This window comes from Archocentrus centrarchus, chromosome 5 (assembly GCF_007364275.1).
Source record: "Archocentrus centrarchus isolate MPI-CPG fArcCen1 chromosome 5, fArcCen1, whole genome shotgun sequence".
In the NCBI taxonomy this organism is placed as follows: domain Eukaryota; kingdom Metazoa; phylum Chordata; class Actinopteri; order Cichliformes; family Cichlidae; genus Archocentrus; species Archocentrus centrarchus.
The window spans coordinates 2,255,003-2,276,766 of NC_044350.1; the positions used below are offsets into that span (position 1 = coordinate 2,255,003).

The 21,764-nt window shown below is 41.8% G+C and overlaps 3 protein-coding genes across 3 annotated transcripts; 2 read left to right on the forward strand and 1 right to left on the reverse strand.

Moving 5' to 3' along the window:
• Positions 1 to 111: 111 nt before the first annotated feature.
• On the reverse strand, positions 112 to 3,743 carry LOC115780028 (zinc finger protein 1 homolog). The gene is made up of 2 exons (XM_030728962.1): positions 3,288 to 3,743; positions 112 to 1,462 (listed from the first exon to the last, which is right to left on the reverse strand). The coding sequence occupies exons 1-2, from the start codon at positions 3,724 to 3,726 to the stop codon at positions 528 to 530; spliced, it is 1,374 nt and encodes a 457-aa protein (XP_030584822.1). The 5' UTR covers positions 3,727 to 3,743; the 3' UTR covers positions 112 to 527.
• A 2,289-nt stretch (positions 3,744 to 6,032) lies between these two features.
• Positions 6,033 to 9,979, forward strand: fam217bb (family with sequence similarity 217 member Bb). Its single transcript, XM_030728961.1, has 4 exons — positions 6,033 to 6,260; positions 6,506 to 6,590; positions 8,198 to 8,265; positions 8,343 to 9,979. The coding sequence occupies exons 1-4, from the start codon at positions 6,145 to 6,147 to the stop codon at positions 9,658 to 9,660; spliced, it is 1,587 nt and encodes a 528-aa protein (XP_030584821.1). The 5' UTR covers positions 6,033 to 6,144; the 3' UTR covers positions 9,661 to 9,979.
• A 570-nt stretch (positions 9,980 to 10,549) lies between these two features.
• Positions 10,550 to 16,626, forward strand: pdrg1 (p53 and DNA-damage regulated 1). Its single transcript, XM_030728971.1, has 5 exons — positions 10,550 to 10,714; positions 12,148 to 12,223; positions 12,401 to 12,475; positions 12,599 to 12,679; positions 15,794 to 16,626. Exons 1-5 carry the CDS (start codon positions 10,631 to 10,633, stop codon positions 15,874 to 15,876), a joined length of 399 nt encoding a protein of 132 aa, XP_030584831.1. The 5' UTR covers positions 10,550 to 10,630; the 3' UTR covers positions 15,877 to 16,626.
• The last annotated feature ends 5,138 nt before the right edge of the window (positions 16,627 to 21,764 follow it).

The following is a 21,764-nucleotide window of genomic DNA, read 5'->3' on the forward strand; positions in this document are numbered from 1 at the left end:
GTCCTTTTTTAACATTTAAAATAACACATATTTAACCTCTGAATTCTGACTTTAGCAATCTTTGGCATAGGTGCATTTATTTGGATGAATGCACTGTACATGATTGTCAACAGAAAACAGTTTTATTCAGTAAAGCCAAACATCTTGCATGCATCTACATTTTTAATACATTAAAAGCAAACATACACTTCATCAAAATACATCATATGATTATTTCATCCATCTCATACATGAATGTTAGGCCCTGATTAGGGGGGTGTCTCACAAAGGGATTGCCAGCTTCTGGTGGCCCGCAGCCTCTGGACTGTCAGGCAGCAGCAGACTCATTTATTTTTCCAGAATTGTTGGAACTCACACTGGTAACTGAGATTAAAATAGGATTAACTGCCTAGCCCTAACATATGCTCTATAAATAAAAACACTGTCACTGTATCTACATTTTCCCAGTTAACCAACTGAAAAATTTTTAATAGGGAACAACAACTAAATCCAGAAGTACTGGATCAAAGCGTATTGGAATGAGTTTTTCACGTCTTTGTGTGGATCTGCGTGTGTCTCAGCATGTCCTTCTTGTATGCAAACGGTCTTGAGCAGATGCCGCAGCGGTAAGGTTTTTCTCCCGTATGCTTTCTCATGTGAGTAATTAAATTACTTCTCTGCCTGAATCCTTTCTCGCACACTCCGCACGTGTACGGCCTCTCCACCGTGTGGATCCTCATGTGCACTCTCAAACACTCGCCTCGTGCAAATCTTCGGCCGCACTCCTTGCAGCAGTGAGGCTTCTGACCCGTGTGAATCAGCATGTGCCTTTTTAAATGGGTCTTTGTGGTGAACGTTTTGCCGCAGACGTGACACAGATTGTCCTCCTTGTGTGCTTCTATGTGCTGCAGCGCACAGTCTCCGTGTGATTTGAGGTGCATCATTAACGAATTCCTGTGGCAGAAAGATTCTCCACAGAACTTACAACTAAAAGGACTTGTCCTTTTCTTAGTGTTCAGGCTGGAACCTTTCTGCTTTTGCTTTGCCTTTGTTTTTGACTGCACTGACTTTGAGTTAGATGCTCTGCTTGCCATCCTTTCATTATCACAGGTATCGTTTTCAGCCCCACTATCAGAGGAAATTGGCTGGCAGAAATCTGATCCTCCACATCCATCTGCTTCCTGTTTAATTTTCTTCCACTCCGTTGAGGCGTGGGGGAAAAGCACCTCTCCCTCTGCGCTGGCCACAGTTTGGCTCTGAAAGTTTGAGGAAGGGGATTCTGTGCTCTGTTCAGATTTGAAACAAGCCACAGCTTCACAGTGTAACAGATCGTGCAGCTGGCCTTTGTCTCTTCTCGGCCATTGTTCCTGATTTACCAGAAAGTCTGCTCTCAGAGCGTCCTGCTTCACCAGCATCTGACTGGCCTCAGCGTATGCCGTCTGTCTGGAGACCTCTGCTTCAGACACACTCACCTCTTGGGAGGCTGCAGAAATGACAGGGACAAATACAATATGACAAGCATCTGTAATGGATACAACATATCAACGTCCTACTGCAGCACGAGACAATATATTCTTTCTCTACACAGTCTGAATTTTGTTAATTACTAAATTGTCTCCCACATGATTTTTATTTACTTTTTTTCATCTCTCCAAGACAACAACATGATTGAATCCCTGCTGCAGTCAATCAGGTTGAGGTCTGGACTTTGACTGGGCCACTGCAGCACCTTTATTCTCTTGTTTTTCAGTCATTCTGTTGTAGATTTGCTGCTGTGCTTGCTTCTACTAATTATAGTGTTCAAACATTTAACATGCTCAGGTCTAAAGAGTCTGATATGTAGCTCTTGTTTGGTTTTCATTTTGTTTGGGGTTTTTTGCAGTTTCTCTGAGCACTGCACTGTCTGACCCTAGGATGAATTTGTTGGGACATCCACTCCTGGGAAGATGTCAATGTTTTCCACATGTGAATCTCATCGAAGAATGGACTTCAGAATGTTTGGAAACAGCCTTATAACCATTCCAGATTAATCAACAGCAGCGATTGCTTCTTCAACCATACTGCCTATACTTTTCTTCCTTGGAACTGGGTCAAGAAAACCCGAATGCTCCAAAACTGCAAACTACTAAAACCTCTGCTTTTTATAAAAGGTGATTATCAGCACCTGGCTGCTACTTACACTCCTCCAAACGTATTGGAACAGTGAGGCCAATCCCTTTATTTTTACTGTAGACTGAAAACATTAAATAATATGAGATGAAAGATCAACATCTCAGCTTTTTTTTTTCCAGGTATTTCCACCTGGATCTGATACACAGTTCAGAAGATAGCACCTTCTGTCTGAACCCACACATTTTTTTTCTTGTGAACAAAAAATATTGGAACAGAAACTTAAAATGGATTCATGTGAATAAAACTTAATATTTAGTTGCAAATCCTTTTGCTTGAAATAATTGCAGCAAGCCTGTGACACACTGACATCACTCAATGCTTGTAGTCTTTTGTGATGCTTTTCCAGCCTGCAACTCCAACTGCAGCATAATTCAGTTGTTGTTTTGGGGGGGAGGGGGTTACTCCCTTCAGTCTCTGCTTTAGCAGCTAAAATGCTCAATGGGGTTTAAGTCTGGAGACTGACTATGACAGTCTTAAACCTTCCACTTCCTGCACAGCTTGGTCAACAACTTTTTCACTATCAATTAATATATATTTTAAGTGTTATGCTTCCAAAAAGAATTGCATCACTATCAGAGTATATGCAAACATTTACAAATGAGGTGTTAATGTATGCAAGTGATATCCAACATTGGTTTCCAATGGAAACTCGCATTTCAGTACAATCCCTATATTTTTCATCAGTTTTGATGAGCTCAGATAATTTGCCAAGCCAAAAAGGGGGGACCAAAGTTTGCAGTCTGATGATTAATGACAAATCTAGAAAGGATTACACACGAGGACCCGGCCTTAATTATGCACTTCTGTAATGCAAAGTCTGGGACAAAGAAGGCGAGGGTCGCCACACAGACAATCTTTGGAATTTTTCAGTAATTCAAAAAGCTTAGTGTTTCTTAGTCTCCCGGGCTTTCATTAAGCCAAACATTTTGATGAACGGAGGACTTTTAATTTTTTGGTGGGTACCTAACTGAGCCTAAAAATGGCCCACCCGACCCCTGCATGGAACAAACACAGGTTTCAGATGTTAGATCTGTGACCACAGTCTGTGCTGACCGGTGAGAGCCACAAACTGGTTGCTGGCAGGAGCTGGATATGTGGCAGCAACCTTCGTATCTGCACACTGAAAATAAACCAACCTGCCGGGAACACCTCCTCTTCCTCCGCTTTCAGAGCCTCAGCTAGCATTAGCAGCTCGCTGGACTTCACATCCTCCGACTGAGACACAAAAGCTTTGTCGCTATGAAACTCTAATATGGTTCTCTCCACTGCGCCGAAGATTTCCTCCGCTGCTGCTGTCAGACGCTCATTTACGAACAGTCTGAGCTGCTGTAATTTAGACATTTTGGAGGACAAGAAGACGCTCGGGTCCCTGTAAAGAGGCGAATTCTTCTTCTTCTCTTGCTCCTCAGCCCTGACGCTGCAGAAGTGGGGAGCTGCTGCCCTCTGCGTCGTTTTTACTGTAATGCCAGTAATCCTTGACAAATAACGAGCCCAGAAATGTTCAGTAAATACAAACCAGTTCTGCAAGGAAAGCGGTTTATAGTTACTAAGTATGCGAACTAAATACCACTGCATGAAAAGTGGGTTTTTCGACAGTTTCTTGTATGTAATATTGACGCGCGCCTTGAGTTTTAGGGCTCTCAGCAGGAGGCTTTGGCCAGAACCGTAAACTGTAGGGAAACTGCCGTGAACTCTCTGTGTCAGTGCTCCCTCAGCTCCCCCCTCTCCTCAGGTCTAGGGCAGGCTCTCATATGTAAAGGAGGTTTCTGTGAGTCATACAAATGCAAATCAAGTACTCACCAGTGGTCACCAATACTCACCAGTGGTCACCAATACTCACCAGTGGTCTACCCCTCCCAACAGTTGTAACCAACATATTTTTATTTCTACAGCAAAACATTCAAACAAGACTAATCTCACAAGAAATCATTCTAATTTATAAATTTGAATTATCTAGTTGGAAATATATTTTTGGAAGTTTTCAGCTTTTGTCCCTTTTTCCAATAAGGCTGTGAGCTTCTGTCTGTGAGCTTCTGTCTGTGAGCTTCTGTCTGTGAGCCTTTGTCATGGAGTTTTTTTGTAAACCCTGAACTTTAGTGGACTGAGGGAGATAAACAAAGGCTATATCTTGATTTTGGTGACACCACAAGCATTATTTTCATTGAAAAGCAAACTCAGTTTTCAGTCTAATTCACTGTAACAAAAAGTCTGTCACCCCATCATCCTCTCCTGTGCAGTGGCTTCCCAGCTAGCATTGAACATTCAGACAACATCCCATGAACGCTGCTATAAACGTTCAGTGAATGTTCACATGCATCAATGACATTAAAGACTACCAAGGCAGATGGAATACGAAAATGTATAAACTTTTATTTTGCTATACATGGATGTACATAAGAGATATCAGCAAAACCTTCATGAGAAAAATGTAAATGTAAAAAGGTAAATAAAAAAAAATAAGGAAAATATTAATGCAACAGTCACCTTCTCAGTTGTCCTGCTTAAACAGACAGTGGATGTGTGAACAACACATCTTCCAGCTCATAGGGGGTCACACTGCACGAAAAGGGGCATATCCGTCCCCGTATACTGACGCGGGCGCACCTAGTTATCGTCAGCTTTCGTTCGCCTGAGACGGATATGGTCGTTTACGTACCATTAGAATCAGCGGGGGGTAGAGGTACGCGGGGAGCCGGCAGGCGCGAGGTGTTAACGACTCCACTTTACATATGAATAGCAGCGCCTGGAGCCGAAGCAGCGGCAAGAGACCCACGTGGCTTCTCAGTCATTGGATGATAAAAATGACATCACAATTCAGTATTCACATGTGATTGGTTGGTAGATCTGTCCCCCCAAACAGTCTAATAAAAACCGGATAGCAGTTATCTGGATATTCTAAATCGTATAAACCATATGAACTTAGAACTGATTATATTTTTATTCAATTCAACACATCTGGGATATTAAGAAATGGCTTCATCTGATCCACTGACCTCAGATTAACGCAGGAATTGAGCTCCTGAGGGGAACCAATGTCCCAAGGGCTTTGGAACCATTGGAAATGGTATACAGAGTAAACAAGGGTCCATTTGCCATCAGGACCATGTTGGGTTGGACTGTAAACGGACCGCTGACTGGAGACAGTGGAGAGATTGTTAAATGGAATCAGCCAAAAAAAAATTTTCAGTTGTGCATCTGGATGTGCTTTAGCAGCAACAATTCAATAATGACTTCCCTGAAGCCATCCTGGATGAGCAACCCGGAATGCCGAGAGGATCTGAGGGTCGTGGAGTTTATCACCAGCTCAGTTATGGCATTCTGTCTCTTTTGGACTCTTCTTGTTTTTTACTTTTTGAATTTGCACTGTTTGACTGTGGACTATTACTAATTTTTTTGCCTTATGACTGAAGAAGGAAGATCCCAGTGCAGATTGTTATTGATGGACATGTTATATATCTCATTCAAACACACCGCTGCAGGATCCTTCGGACCCTACAGCAGATGGATACGTTTGCTTTTGTTTAGTAATCCTGCCTGTGGTGTGTGCATTTGGGTCCTCTCTCCAGTGAATCATAACACTTATTCATCAGACTGAATATTAAGCACTTGTCTTCAGTGTAAATCAGGGGTGTAGAACTCATTTTAGGTAATGGCCATATAGGACACGTTTGATCTGGTTAAAAAAAAAAAAGTTCACCTCACTAAATCTGTCTATTTTCCCTAAACACACACACAACCATTTAAGCTGCTTATGTGCGCACATACTGCGCATTAAATATCCAGCACAATAACAGTCTGTGGTCCATATGTGAGACTAGCTGTGACACATGACACGCCCTCTGCTGGACGGCAGATGAATTGCACACATGAATCCACTTCGAAACAGAGGGATGTTTTTGGTTCATTTTAGCCCACCACCCACTATGATCACAGCACCGTGTTTCGCGTGAACAGCCCACTCGCTCATTTCATTGGTGCCCGCCGTAAGCTGGGATGGGCACCATCATCCTGCAGGAGCAAGTGACACAGCGGTGTCTGCAGAGGATTTCCAGCAGGGAGAGGGAATGGAAGAAGGATTTGTGGAGCAACACCGGCCCTAATCTGGCCAGGTACCGTCAGATATCACTATTATTATTATTAGTATTATTATTATTAAACACTAATAATCGATGGCCGCTGCCAATTGCTGTGTCCTCGGCTGGGGCTCAGACGCTGGTTGTTGGTGTGTAAACGCTCACTATGCGTGTGTGAACAAAGACCGCCATGTCTGGCCCGTCGCTTATGCTGTTGTTTTTATATTTCATATGTGTTTTTGTTCAGATTTAACTTCTAAGATTTGTGTATTTGTCTCAAGCACCAAAATGGGAAGGCGGCGGTCTCAAAGAAAACCCCCACTGCCGCAGCACACGCTGCCCAATCAGGAGAATAACAACGAGAAAGTAAGTTTGATCGCTCTATCCTAAAATTAGCTGCTTTTCTAGTAAAAGGGTGCATTGCTTTTCTCAGTTGTGTACAAGTGTAAATTGTATCGCAGACCTTGTTCTGACCAAATTAAATGTTTTCTACTTACTGCTTTGCAAAGGCAGAGGGCTGGAAAACACTTTAAAGTTATATTTAATAGACATTCAGTTACAAAAATTTAAAAAAGCCACAAAAAAAGGGGGCCACTTGGACATCATATCATGGAAATGTTACATCGTTTTTAGCCCACTGCAACTGGAGGAAAAGCAAACCATGAAAAAATCATGAGGGTCACAATGTTTTTGTGGGTGGAGTGAGTAGGAGGTAATGGTCAAAAACCAGTTTTAGTTAGCACTGAGCCTCAGTTTGGAGGCTCTTATTTCTTGTATATCAGAACTCTTCATTATGCTCGTCACTCAGAGACTGCTCATTATGTTTCTCAGCTAGTTCTTTTAGAAACACTGTTTTTGTGTGTGTTCCTCAGTCAGTTAAGTCAGACTGCTTATTGGGCTCCTGAGCTGGCCTCTCCAGAAACTATAGCCCTGCTTGGGGGCTCCCTGGAGACTGTAGACCTGCATGCGGCCTCCTCAGAGACCATTTCCTAGTGAGTGAGTCCTGAGAACTTCAAGCTTCCTGTGTCACTTGCGTGGTTAGAGGAGACAGCTGTATGCCCTGCGCAGCCCGGGTTGTCAGAGGCGGTGGCTGCATGTCCCACTGAGCAGCCCCAGCTTCTTGCGTTTCTAGCGAATCCCGAGCTTCTGGCTTCCAGACAAACCCTGACCCTTCAGAGACTCCAGTGCCGGTGAACCCAGAACCTGTGCAACTGCCTGAATTCTGAAAATTTGAGCCTGTGGGTCCCCTCACACCTTGAGATTCCCGCACCATCAGAATCTGAGCCTGAGGTGTCCATGCCACCTGAGCCCAAGAGTCTCCCTTGTCACTTCTGGTCACCTGCTGATCCTCCTGAGGAGTTCCTTGGCCACCAGATGGGTCATGTTTTCTCCTCCAATGTTAGCCACCAGCCAAGCCTCCTAAGGAACTCCATCTTTGCTGCTGCTGGCATCTTGTCCGGCCTCCTGACATGTTCCATCTCCTCCTCTAAAGTCAGCTTCCAGCCATGCCACCAAAGGTTTTCCATCACCTTCATCGCCACCCTCCAGCCAAGCCTCAGCGGTCACCTGCCAAGCCGCTGGAGCTGCTCCGTCTCCACCACTGATCTCCAGGCTGGCCCCCAGAGTTGCTTTGCCTCCCCCACTGGCCCCTCTCGCCAGGTGTCGCCCTGTGGCCTGGGGGCGACCCCAGAACTGTGTTCTTGTTTTTGGACTCATGTGCTCCTTTTTTTCTTGTTGCTTTGTTCCAGTGCACTAGTTTTTTTTTCTCCAGCTCAGCTTTCACTGCAGCAGTTTCAGCTGTGTTTTTACTCCCTTTTTCTTAAACTCAGTGATGCATGATTTAAAATGTAGTGAATTACAATACTTCAACCAAAACATACTTAGTACCAGCCTCGGTGTGAAACGTTTGTTGAAGGAATGCGGATGTTTAAGTGATAAGTTGACCATAATGTCTGATGTCTTTGTAATTGCAGAGACTGCAACAAAGAAGAAAGCACAAGTCCAACAACTCCTCTGCCAAATGTACTACCTCCCAGCACTGGTGAGGTCACTGTTTGTGCAAATTTTATGTTATTCTGTGCTGTCTGAGAGCTGAGATAACTTTACATTTCCTTACAGTGCTCAGAGATCCTCAGAGTCAAAGCCTCATCCAGTGTCCCCCGCAGAGGGCAGGATGGAGCCAAAGGTGCAGCCAACTGCTAAACGCTGCACCCACAAACAGCACAAGCACACAAGGAGCAGAGAGAGCAGACCCACAGCAGCCTTCCCCCACCACTGCCCGTCTGGTTCCAGCCCTGAGCAGCTGGAGAGACATTCACCAGAACTGGAGGTCAGAAGTCTGAGCTGCCATGGAGAAGATGACAGTGACACTGACTTGTCTGAGTCAGAGAGACTTCCTGTGTCAGTCTGCAGTCGTGTTCCTCCGCAGCTCGAACTCAGGCCAGAGGTCATTGCGACCGAGGACTGCTGCTCTCGCAGTCACAGAGCCGGTGTGCAGGGCCATGGAGGTTTTGACTTCCCAGACTTCCTCCCTCCGCCTTTTAATTCATGGAGCCTCAGTCAACTGGCTGTTTTCTACAACATGGAAGGCCGAGGGACCCCACGACCCAGACCTGTGGGCCCTTTAGAAAGGTATCTGGAGAGGCTGCTTCAGCTGGAGTGGCATCAGATCCAGACTGTCCAGGAGGAGAGTGGGAAATCGGCAGTATCAGAAGTGATATCCAGCTGTCACAGGTCACCTGCTGCTGCCACATCACGCCTCAGCTCTCCCAAGTGCATCCTCCAGTGTCAGCGTGCCTTCCCCCTCACTTTCCTCTCCTCCCTGGCCAGTCATTCCGTTCTCCTCGCTGGCTGCGCCTGCACTCTCTGCCGGATCCGCTGCTCCCACTGTAGTGCGTCGTGCTGCTGCTCGACTCACAGCCACACCCGCCAGTCTAGACTGAATCCCATGCTAGAGCCCAAGTTGCTCCCCAAAAGGAGCTACAGTGAGAGCCGGGTGCACTCCTCAGACAGAGGCTCCCAAGCTCAAAGATTCAGCAGCCCTGTGAGGACCAACAGCCACCTGAGGAGAATGCAGGCATCAGGAAACATCCGCAACCCTGTCCAAGGTGCTGCCACCAGCCTTCAATCCACTGCCAGTGAATGTAATGAGGTTGTCTGGAAGGGGGATGTGTTGGACCACAGGATTGGGTTTAGGAGGAGGAGCGGCTCAGAGCAGAGGAGAGGTGCAGGAGACAGGAAACAGAACGGATCGGAGAAAAAACGGAGTGGCTCTGAGTGTAGAAAAGGAGGAGCTGAGAGGAGGAGAGTGGCTAACTTCAAAGAACAGGAAATAAAACCAGATGCTGTCACTGCAATAATAGACAATTTACCTGGGTCCAAATATTCTGCTATACGGAGGCCAAGCAGGCCCAAACAGGTGGAATTTGTTACATAACAGCAGATTTAGTATTGAATGTGTAATCTGAATGCTACATACTGTCACCACTTTAAGGTTTTATTACGAATGCATAGTCAGTCATTCTTCCTTATCTGAACAGGTTGACAACATGGACAACAAGACTGTTCATTTGTTATTATGTGTGATATTTGTATTATTTTTAAAGTCACATGATAGAGTTGAATCCAGTGCTGTGATTGCAGTCAGATAAGCTAATGTTTACACACTTGAGCATATGTAAAAGAGCCTGTGGATGTTTATTTAAAAGAATCCAGGTAGCCTTTGTCAGCATCATGTACTGTATATAATTCTATGAAATTATTTTCAGCACTTCAGGTTTATTAGTCTTTTGAATGAAGCAGCCAACATTACTTGGTTTGTCAAAAAAAAAAAAATCACTAAAAGCTATTAAAGAATGATTCTGATTTCTTTCTTTCTAAATCAGCAGGGTTGGTTTGAAGTGTGAAGTCTACTTTTTTATATTCTTCAATATCTGTGGGATAGTGTCAAGAAAGTAGACTATAAATGATGGTATCAGCAAGAATGGAAGACAATTTTAATGAAAGCTAAGAAGAGATAAAGCCATGAACATGATAATATCCAAAGCTGCGTGCACACAGGAAGGATTTGCTCGTAACTCACCCATTCATACAAGCGCTTTCTTCTACACATAAGTGCGCATTCACACTCCAATAAACACACCGGGCAGCAACTTTGGGTTCAGCATCTTGCCCAAGGATACTTTGGCCTGCAGGCTGGAGAGCAGCATCCTCTTGCCATCGGATGTTCAAATTGAGATTTTAAAAGACTGCCCAATCAAAACTGTAAAAATCAGCCGGTACATTTTCTTGCATAATCGGGGGTGACTTGTAGTTACAACCACCTAGAGCGGTGGTTTCCCTTGCGTTCACTTTAGTTTTCAGTCTTTGTTTCACACCGGACGTATTTTGGAGGCTGCACTACAACTATGGACGCGGTGTCCCAGCGTGTTTTGGAATATTTGACTGAAGTTGAAGAGGTAGCTGAAGATGTTCTCACCACTAAACAGCAGGTAAATAAATTCTGAACTGAGGATGGTCACGCAAGATGATAATTATGTACGTTATAAGGATATGTATACGCCCACGGAGCCGGCAGTGTTAGCCACTGAGCTAGCTGTGAGCTCATGGCTGTAGCTAACGGTGTGCTTTTATTTGTCTTCTTTTGTGATGTAGAAAAACTTACTGTTGAGAAATTGCTCAGTAACACAGTGTTAACAATGGGACATCAATAATATATAGCGCTGATAGCCGAGGGCACTAGTTTATCTTAAGGGCTATGTTAAGGATATTACATTTTGTTGTCAGCTGTTCATGCAGATATTACTGCGCGCATCCTCCAGCCAACGTCTATAATCCTTTTCTTCTTTTCTTTTTCTGAACAAAAGTGTAATGTAGTGTTCTGGATGATCTGCATTCACTGCCAGTGACTGATTGAAAGCTATTAAAATGTCTTTAATTTAAATTTTTTTGGGTTTCAAACTCTTGAGGCAACAAAAATGAGCTCTGGTCTCCTACTGCGGTGGGTTCGTCCCACACTGGGATAACCTGTGTGCACCCGTGGGTGACTGCGTGCCAGAATATGAAAAAAAAAAAAAAAAAGAGGTGTAAATTTTCCTCGTTTAATTAGCTTGTGATCTGTAGCAGTTTTTCAGTAATTATGGATCAGACTGCGTCCCATTAAAATATGTTGCTGGGATTCTTCATTCCTGTATAGCGAAGTGCAAATGTCTGAAATCTAGCAGTATTAACAGCTGTGCAGCATATAAGCATCACAGCTACATATTCAAAATTACCATGTGGTTGAAGCTCAAGTTTACTTTATAAATACTGAGTAAATTAAACTGGTCTTCCATTTCTTGTAGTCTCCCTCGGTAGGGCTGCTCCAATTCTATGTAGCTTCCTGGAAGTCGCTTTCTCATCGTCTGCACTTCCATCTTCAATGCACACCAGTTCTCCAGTGTGTCAAAAAGGTGACCCCTTAACTTAATTACATTTGGGGAAGAGGGCAAAGTCAGAGGGAGGCAAATACAGTGATTTGGGTTAGTGTTGAGTGACAGTTGTGTTGGTGTGGCCAAAAAACTGCCATGTTTTTAGTTTGTGGAAGTCATGACACATTTTGGATCATTTGTGGCAAATGTTCTCCCAGGGACACCTCAGGATGTTATTGTAGAACTTGATAGTTTGACCCTGAGTGACAAGTTCATGGTGCACAGCACTGCGAATGTTTAATGTCCCCTGGCTTCACTGTCACATCCTGTACCAGTACCTTCACTGGTGGTCTCATTTTTGGATCCCACTGTATATTTGTGTGTGTGTGTGTGTGTGTGTGTGTGTGTGTGTGTGTGTGTGTGTGTGTGTGTAATATATTTACTACAACTGAGGATATGTGTATGTGTGCGTGTCACCTGCTGTAATATGTCACTAATGTCTGTTGCTGTTCCAGATTGTGGACCTGGACACAAAGAGAAACAGGAACAGGGAGGCGCTTAATGCACTGAAACATGACGTGGCAGATTCAGGTGAGCAGCCCTCTCTCAGCAGAACTTTGCCATAAAAGAGCAAAACCAGAGAAGTTATTAAAACCACAAATGTCACAGTGGAAACAACAGTGATAGAAGAGCGAGGTGTACAGTCGTAACATTCATTTTATGTGTGCCTAGGCATGAAATAACATTAAACTCTGCTGACATTTGCAGAGAAAGTGAAGGTTTGCTTGGGAAGCATGTTCATCAAATTCTCCAAATCCAAGACAACAGAGATGATTCAGAAAGGTAAAACATTTCCAGGTTATCAAATCTTAACATGCTGAATATATATTTTTTGGTATTTTAGTAAGAATGAATTTGTTTTACACATCACCCTAAACTGCTTTGATCTTTGTTCCTCGTGTGTAGACCAGGAGCAGCTGGACAATGAGATAAATGATCTTCGCAAAGGACTGAAAGCAAAAGTGAATCGTCTCAATGAGATGCAAGGTAATGAAGCTTCTCTTATATAATACACAAAATCTCTGTCTGCATACTCCTCTTACATCATCAGGAGTTGAGCAAGCAAACGTGACACACTGGTCCATCTTAGGCCCCTGAAGGTTCAACAACACTGTCAGAACGCTTTTTGCCTCCTAATAATGTAAGAAAGCTGTATGTGAACCTTATTTTGACATTACTGTACTTTTTATTCTTTTTTTTTTTTTTTGCCTTTAAGGAAATGTTTTTATTAAAAATATTATTTTAATATGGCACATAAATACTATGTTTTTTTTATTTTAAGAGGAATTGTATGCAGTTAAACTGTTAAAAAAAATGAGCAGTTCATTTTAAAAGATGTTTTTTTTCTCTTGAATATTTATTATTGCTTATTAATAAAACAAAAGTTTTTTTTTTTTTATCAAATTCCCTGATTAATCAATGGAGTACTTGAGTAGTAAAATAATCAAATGCTGCAGCCCTAAATTCAGTTCATTTTAATTAAATTTTACTTATAGTTCACAACAGCAGTTTTCTCAACCAGACCCCATCCTTAGGCGCCCTGTGTTTTTTTTAGAGCCATGCTCAGTAATCTCAGTTGTGTCCAAATTCAGCAGAAGAAGACTGCAGGTCATCCAAGTCTTTATGTGCTTATGACTTGCCTGCAGTGTAACTAATTGATTGGTGTCATCTGGCTTCCTAGATAAATATGAAGAATACTTGAAGGAATAATGAGACAGTGTTGATGGGTGAGCTGTTCATACAGAAAAATGGAGGTTAGGGGGCCTTACTAGTTAGCACCCAGCAGGAAACAATGCAGACAGTCTTTCTGAGAGGTGGATTGGATCAAAAACTGATTGTGAAGGAATCAAAAGTTCCACACATGAAAATTCAATCGATGAGTTAGATTTTATTAAGGTCCCTGGATCATAGCCTCATAAAATATCAAACAGTTTTGGAAGGTGTGCAGCACATTCTGGCTCCTTCACAACTGCTAACAGCCAAACCAAATCTGAACACACTGCATTCAGCTCCCTACATACGGTCCATACTTCAGACCTTCATAGTGCAGTCTGGCTCAATTTGATCCCGGTCCAAGAATACCTTCAAAACAAGAGTCTACCAAATTTTGAACTACAGATCTATTTAGGATATATAAATAGCTATAATAGCCTATCTGACATTAATAAATGAATGGTTAATTAATAATAATAGAAATAATTTAATAATATTTAATTTTAATAATTAATAATTAGATGAATAGGGCACCAGGGTAGCTCAGGGCGTGAGCAGGTGACCATGTATGCTGCTTGGCTGTGCGGCCGGCGCAGGTTCGAGTCCTGGCTGTTTGCTGTGTGTCTTCCTCCACTTCTCCTCCCCGCTCTCCTGTCTATCTCCACTGTCAAACTATCTAATAAAGCCGAAAAAGGCCTAAAAAAAAAAAAATAAAATAATATTTAGATGAATGATCAATCTTTATTTAATGTCTTGGAGACTGGGAATAGTGTATTTTTTATTCTCGTTTTTGGAGAAAAACAGCTGCTATTACACAATGAACTGTTTGCCTAAGACATGGAAACATAACAGCCATAATGATTTATAGATACTTTATTGAAAGTAAAAATGGCAAGAATATTCTGAAACTCCTGGGATGCTTGTATAACCATTACAGTCATTAAACACTGTCTTCACTGCTGTATCATAATAATTTTCAGTTTTAATTTAACATGAATTAACACTTAAGAACACAAAAAACAAAACGTTGTTGCATTCGGAGCAGTGGCAGGAAGCCTTACGTGTGTGGGACTTGCACATGTTTTTTCCCAGATTCACTGAAATGGCAGCTGAGACGCTTTTTATAGTCTTCTGGTCCCAGAACCGCTCTTTCTAATCTCAGTTAGCTCAGAATAATGAATTCTAATTTGATTATTTTTAGATTATTCGGTTACATTGCAGGTGCAGATCTCATGTCCATGGCAAGTCACCCTCTATCAAAGCACCCTCTGTATGACCTCTGTTCCTTTTGTGCACCATATATGAATCACTCTATGGCCCGTTTACATAGTGAGTGGTTGGCTGTGCTGAACGCCAGCCCTCCCTGGATGGCGCACTTGCACTGCTTTGCACGGAGCAGCGAACAGTTCATGCATAGCACAAGCCATAGGAATTAATGGGTTTCAGAAAGCGGTGCCATTGTCGTGTTGCATGTGAAGGGTTCTTTATGCTATTTTACTATTTCACAGTTTTGAAATTCCCACACGATGCTTCAAAGACCAGCAGGTGCCTGGCTCTGTGGGAACCTGGGCGAATGTGGTGGGAACACAGACAATTCTCGCGACAGTGTCGAGGTACCCCTTGACCTCTGTCACCACCGGCCCATGAAAAATACACACAGACATGGCATGGACAGTTTCAAAATTCTATTAAAACCACTGTTTTCCTTTATTTGACTCACATCTTCTCAGCACCTGTACAATAACTGTCTAAATTTCAGGCTAAAAGAATGACAGTTATGTTGTTTTCACTACTGTCAAATGTCAAAATGGCTCAAAATTTGACTGTTTGTAAGGGTTAAAGTCATTTACAGTTAGTTGCAATATTTTTTCAACTTGTAAAGTTTGAGTAGACCAGAAGCAGTGATGGTGTAAAGTTCATATTTTAGCAGAGATAGCAGGATGTGTGGAAAGTTTGAAAATATGATTTGATTTAAAGCATTTTATGAGCAGCGACATTTGAATAAATGCTGTGTCACCAGATGAAGATGCTGAGAGGAAAAAATGATGTCAAGAATATTCCTGCAGCCTTCATAGAAAAAATGTCTGGTCTCCAGTAACTTGTGTTTGTACAGGAAGCAAACCGTTATCTGATTGATGATTAATTGCTTTTGAAATAATATTAAACTCTGAAATTCTCCCAGTGGTTCTTGTTGGAAGCAGCAGAGGAAACTAAGTCCAGTCTGCCTTCAGACAGTCATTATTCCTCTGGGAAATCCTTCATGTTATTCCTGGGAAAAGGTCGCAATAACACCGAGTGTTCTGTTCCTGTGACTTAATTTATTTGAAGGTGGTCATATATGAGCTCTTAGGTTTTATGAAAGATGACCGTGATGCTTCTCTGTTGCAGGAAAACCTGAGCTGAGAGGATACAGTCTTTCTCCTCTGTCCACTGATGAAATCAAGGCTATTAGCAGCCTTTTGAAGAGATGACGTGAAATCAGCGAACTGCTTCATAGCTCTCGGGATAAACAGGACATGTTGACAAGCTGTCAGAGAGCCTCGCCTGAAGCCCTCAGTTCAGATGGGACCACAGTGTGCTAACCTCTGATTCAGATCATCTAGAGATTTGATTAATCAGTAACATCTGTAATTCACATTTTCATAACCTGCCAGTCGCACATTTTTTTCTCTTTATGTAACTTTGCTGAGATGACTAAAAAAAAACAAAACAATAGAATTTAAATGAATGAAAGCTGTGAAAAAGTATCAAATGTGTAAAGTATGCAGAGAGGTGAACTTGTACTCAGTTACAGTGATGCAAAAACTTTATTTAAATGCCATATTGATACACAACACTGCCTCATTAGCCTCATTCTTCAACAGACGCATCAACATCTGCCACGGCTGATGGTCACTGTCATATTACGATTCTGACTCCAGCACTTTTCAGAACTCTGATCAGCGTCGGCTTTGAAGGGTGGCTGCACCTCGAGCGAGCGAATTCTGTAGAAATTAGAAATAAAGGGTAGTTTTATAGTAAGAACTGTTTATTAGCCCTCGCTGTCTCACAGGATGCGTTACTACTGGTGTGAAGGCTTTGGAGGCAGACAGTGAACATAGGCTCTGTTGCCGCTTCTGATTTCTTTTTCCAAATTGTTTGGAAAACACGTGACTTTGACACACTTTTCCAATAAACAGCAGCCATCGATCTTCCATGCATGTCACAGCGAGGGCTGCTGTTTATTGGAAAAGTGTGTCAGTGCGGTTGCTGTATTGTTCAGTAACGCATGTTTGTTTATGGACACAGAGTCCTATCCTCAATTAAAACTCACTGAATTTTGAACATTTTTAAGTGGTTTGGTTTGTTAAAATTAGCTTCATTAGCTTCATTTAGTGTCAGAACAGTCGCTGAGAATTAAAACTTTAAAGTAGTTTATATATATTGTTTTAAAAAAAAATCAATGTAAACACATTTGAAACAGGAAATGAAACTTTTACCATCCAGTGTAACATTAATCCCTGTTGTTTAGTTTTGGCATTTCTTTCACTGTAACATCAAAAATGCAGCACAGAGGTCTCACATTTTATGCGAGAATGGGTCAAAACCACCTGAGTTTTGTGTGCAGTTTGTTGATATATGTGAATTCAGTATTAACCTTTTTTAGCCATCTTGATATAACAGCATTTCCCCCAGAAGAGCTCAGCTCATGAATGCATTGAGAGGTCGCAGTTAGTTCAGAACCACAGTAGCTGCTGTAGTGGAACCTGCTTTGTCTTATGCAGGAAGTAGCCTTTTTATTAAGAATGAACAATAAAGGAAGGGCTGAAAGATTAATTCATCTGCAAATGTTAGTTCAAATGAGGTGTCATGCCTTCTGCTTCTTATAGAAGTGAGGACTGAACTTATGAAGCTTAGTTACATTTTTTTGCTTTCTCTGTGGTGATGAGCGGGAAGCACGGCAGGACTTAAGAGTTTATATAGTTAGGCTTTGATGAGATAAAATCAGTTCTGGTAGTTGGGTTAAGGTCAGAAGATCACATTGCAGTGCATGTGTACAGCAGAGAGACAGAGTCTGTATTCATTGTCTAGATCGACAGCCTTAACACAAGTAATAACATGCCCTGTAATTACTGATTAACAACAGGATACTATTTTTATTAGGCAAGTCTGTAACATTTATATTCATGGGCAGAAATTACAATATGGAGCTCCTCTTTTCCTGTGGGGGGGGGGGGGGCACTGGCCTCTTCAATGCATTGATGTATGTTAAATATTACATTCAAACTCTCTTGATAGAATTTTATGATTTTCCATGAGCCTCCCCTGACTGGTTGTTGTCTGTTTCAAACCATTAAAAAGATCATTTAAATGCCACTCTCAAAGGATAGGTGGCATTGCTCAGGGGGAAAAAAAAAATCCCTGCTGCAGTACGAATAAAAGAAGTCCAAACAGGAAAGACAGCCTATAATATTTTTTTTTCCAAACCTGGTCTCTGCTGACCTGTTTATACAATCTTGCCTCAAGCCCAGCTGCAAGTTCCAAGTTCAGAAAATAGGGAGGCGCAGATCAAGCCAAAACAACACCAGAGTGCTCAGTGATGTCACTTTCAGTATACACTGCCTTTCATGAGGATAACAGTGAGCATCAAATGCTGTCACTCTACGATCTGTGTTCTCAAAGCATGTCCCAGCATCGACACAGAACACAAAGATCCCCACACAAACCTGCCTGTGTGTGTACGTGCCCCCCCCCAAACACACACAGAATGAAGCATGTAGCATTCGTTCTAGAAGAAACACTGGAAATGGAAAACCTTTAGCCAAAATATGAAGAGAGCAGCTCATCCAAATGGCCTCAAACTGCATTTACTTGGGTCACCAGATACATACCAACCAAGTTTGAAGCAATTTAGAAAAATGGAGATAGGCAAAGAGCAGACAGATGGATGTAGGATATTGATAAGTTTTTTCCTACTGTATTTAGGCAGAAAGTTATTGTGCTCTGAAATCTTTCTTGGTTTCCAGTCTTTGAATAAATGTATTCATACTCTGGTGTGCAAGTTTTATACAGCTGCTGGTTTTTTATCATCTCAGTTCTCTTCAGGTGAGACATACTTTACATCCTCTGGAATCTGAGTGATAAACAACCATTGTGCTGACCTGAGGCAGAGTGAACAGAATTAATAACAGTATTGCGGTTTAATTCCGCTGTCTGTCATGCTACTGAGCACGGAAGGACATGAATAACCTGAGGCAACCAGAGGAAAAAAGGGGAGGGACAACATCGGTCACAGAGTGTGTGTGAGGAGGCAGAGGCGGTGGTTTTGGTTCACTCTCTTCTCCGACTTTGGTTGCGTGCCACCGCACTCAGGCCTGAATCCAGCTCTGAGTGATGACTTTATGAGTCAAAGGATGGGAACCTGCTGATTGTCTCAAATGCGAGACAATTATACCAAACAAGACACGCAATGGAGCTGTGAAATGAAAGTGACACACTGGCATTCTGAGCCGATGATTGATTATATAACTATGCTGTTTGCCTCCACCAGACTACGAGAAGAAAATGAATCACACCTGAGAGGACTGAAAATAAATCGATAAAATTTGTGTAATTATAGTGGCTTTGACAGTTCAGCGTGGAGCTGTATCAAAGACAACCCTATGGGTCTAATTGTGCCTTCGCTGTACTGACATATTAATCACAGTTTGCAGGTCAGATATCCTCGTGTGCTAACAGAAGAGAATATTGCTGCAATATTGGGATTAGCACATCTAACAGCTGTCACTCTCTGGGAGAGGACTTAAATTTATCTGCTACAGACGAGCAACCTGTCCAGGGTCTACCCCACCTTTCGCGCTATGGCAGCTGGGATAGGCTCCAGCACCCCACCGGAAACCCTGAATTGGATAAGTGGAAGAAGATACTACCCACGTGGAAACGCTATGAGTTTTATTTGGCATTTTAATTGTGCATGTGTGTGTGAGGCTATGGTTCTTCCCTGCTGTGAGCCTGAATTGTTTAATAGCTTTCAGGAGAAGAGATCTAATTTTGCTGTCATTTCCATGTCATCCTAATCTCCAGAGCTGCACTGATGATTTACTGAAGCTGTCTTCAGAATATGTCCTGTCACAGAGGTGAATGTGCAGGCAAATCTGGAGGAAATGAGTCAAATATCTCGTGTGTGGCAGAGATGCTTTTATTTTGTCAGTCTTGGCTTGGAGATGTGTTGTTGACTTGGCTGAAGAGACTTCATTGCTTAGCAGTTGGTCACAGAAGCATAATACTGTATACTACAGCTTATACATATGTTTTTCACAGTGGTGATAAAAGCTCAGTTTAAGAAGGCACACACCAATAGAACAAGGGGAAATGTAAACAGTTTGACACCATGTGCAGCACTGAGAAAAAATGCTTCAAAGCGAGGGAACAAACCCACCATACAGACGTACTGCAGGATTTGCTCATCATATTAAATTAATTATATCAAATTATAATTAATTTTAACAATTAAGAAAGACATTAAAATTAAAATGACAACCGGCATGAATGCGAGGAGAAGTAAGAGGAAAAATGAAGAAGAAATGAAAATTTCAGGCTTCCAATTCAAAAACAAATTCCAGCATGTATTTTGATACACAAATTGAAAATTTTATTCAAATTTTAGGGCTGCAACGATGCCTCAACTAACTCAATCCGATTATTTAAAAATCCTCAACACAAAATTTGTTGCTTCGATGTTCCGTTTTAACTCTGTAGCTCAGGTGTGTAAGTGGAGCATTTCATCCACATTAGCGGCATTAAAGCTCGCTGCAACGGATTTCTGTCATTTAGGAAAAAAAAACAGCCTTTAACACGAGTGGATCATCGCTGACAAGTTTTTCCATGCCTCCACTGCTCTGTGCTGTGAGTGTGAGTGTGTGCGTGCATGTGTTGTGCTCACCTGTGCAGAGAATTTCATCATTTTTTTTTTTAATTTACTTCAGCACAGTTTGTTAGCGGGGGGGGGCTGCCATTAGCACTAGGGATCGTCCCCCCTCCCACCTTCAGTACCGAGGGGCTCCGTCAAAATGTTTTTTATGCTTTAATCCCTGATTAGCGACTAAAAATGGACCTGCAGTAGAAACATATTTTGGAGAATGCTTGTGAATAAAAAGCATTACAGCATTAAGCACATGCAGCCCCCAGTTTTTTTAACAAAAACACAACAGCTGCTGTTTTATGTGCAGCACTGTTGCCAACTCCTCAGTAAGAAAAGTAGCTATTGGCTGTCCTAACAGTTGCTAGAAGTCATTATATGACATCATCACCTAATTTGCTTAATTGGTTATTTGCATGTAGTTGCAATCAAAGCTGTAGGAGAGAGGAATAACATCTTTGGAGAGACAAAAAGTGAAGAAAAAATTTAAAAAACACCCTAAATATGTTTAAAACTACTAGGGCTGGTGCGACATGGACCAAAATAATATCTCGATATTTTTTTACCTGAATGGTGATATACAAAATATATCTTGATATTTTTTCTTCCCAAAAGGTATAAACAAAAAGGCACTTCTGAGTCAAAGCTACATGTCCCAGATGTCACACAGACACTTTTACTAACATTCAGCTGTAGATATAAATGAGAAATTGCTCAAAAACAAACCACTGGCATATTTAAATAATAATGCTCCTCAAATAAATGAATGCTTTTTTTTCCTTCATAACAAAAGACTCACAGCTGTGTTATTAAAATGTAAACAAAAAAGATACAGAGCAAAAATAGCAAAAGGCTGACTGTGTAAGATAACAAAACATGTAAACAGACTGAATGAACAAACTTCCATCCTTCAGTCAGCAGGATTTCAGCTAGCTCAGTAAATCAAAAAAGTTGCTGGGGGGGGGCTGAAAAGCCGCTAAATCTAGCAACAAAGTCACTAAGTTGGCAAGACTGATTTTTACTGCAGCATCTGACAGACATATCAATCTGCAGCAGTGAGTTAAAGGGGGAAAACATGCTCTACATTCTCTTAGTATCCCTCCGCCAACGATTGTGAACAGAAATAGAAAACTGAACGTGAGCAGAGGTGGCAAAAGTACTGACATTCTATACTTAAGTAGAAGTTTAAGTACTTGTGTTAAAAATACTTTGGTAAAAGTCAAAGTACTGGTTCAACTTCTTTACTTAAGTAAAAGTAAAAAGTACAGGCTCTGAAATGTACTCAAAGTAAGAAAGTAAAAGTAGTTCTTTGGAGGACGTTTCTACCTGCTATTTTTCTGTAAAGCTAACTGAACCTCATTATACATTATTGTAATAATATAAAATAAGAATGAGAATACAAATGTTATTCCAATCTAAATTTTAATTCTAATGAATGCACTCAGCTTGAATCTGTTATGT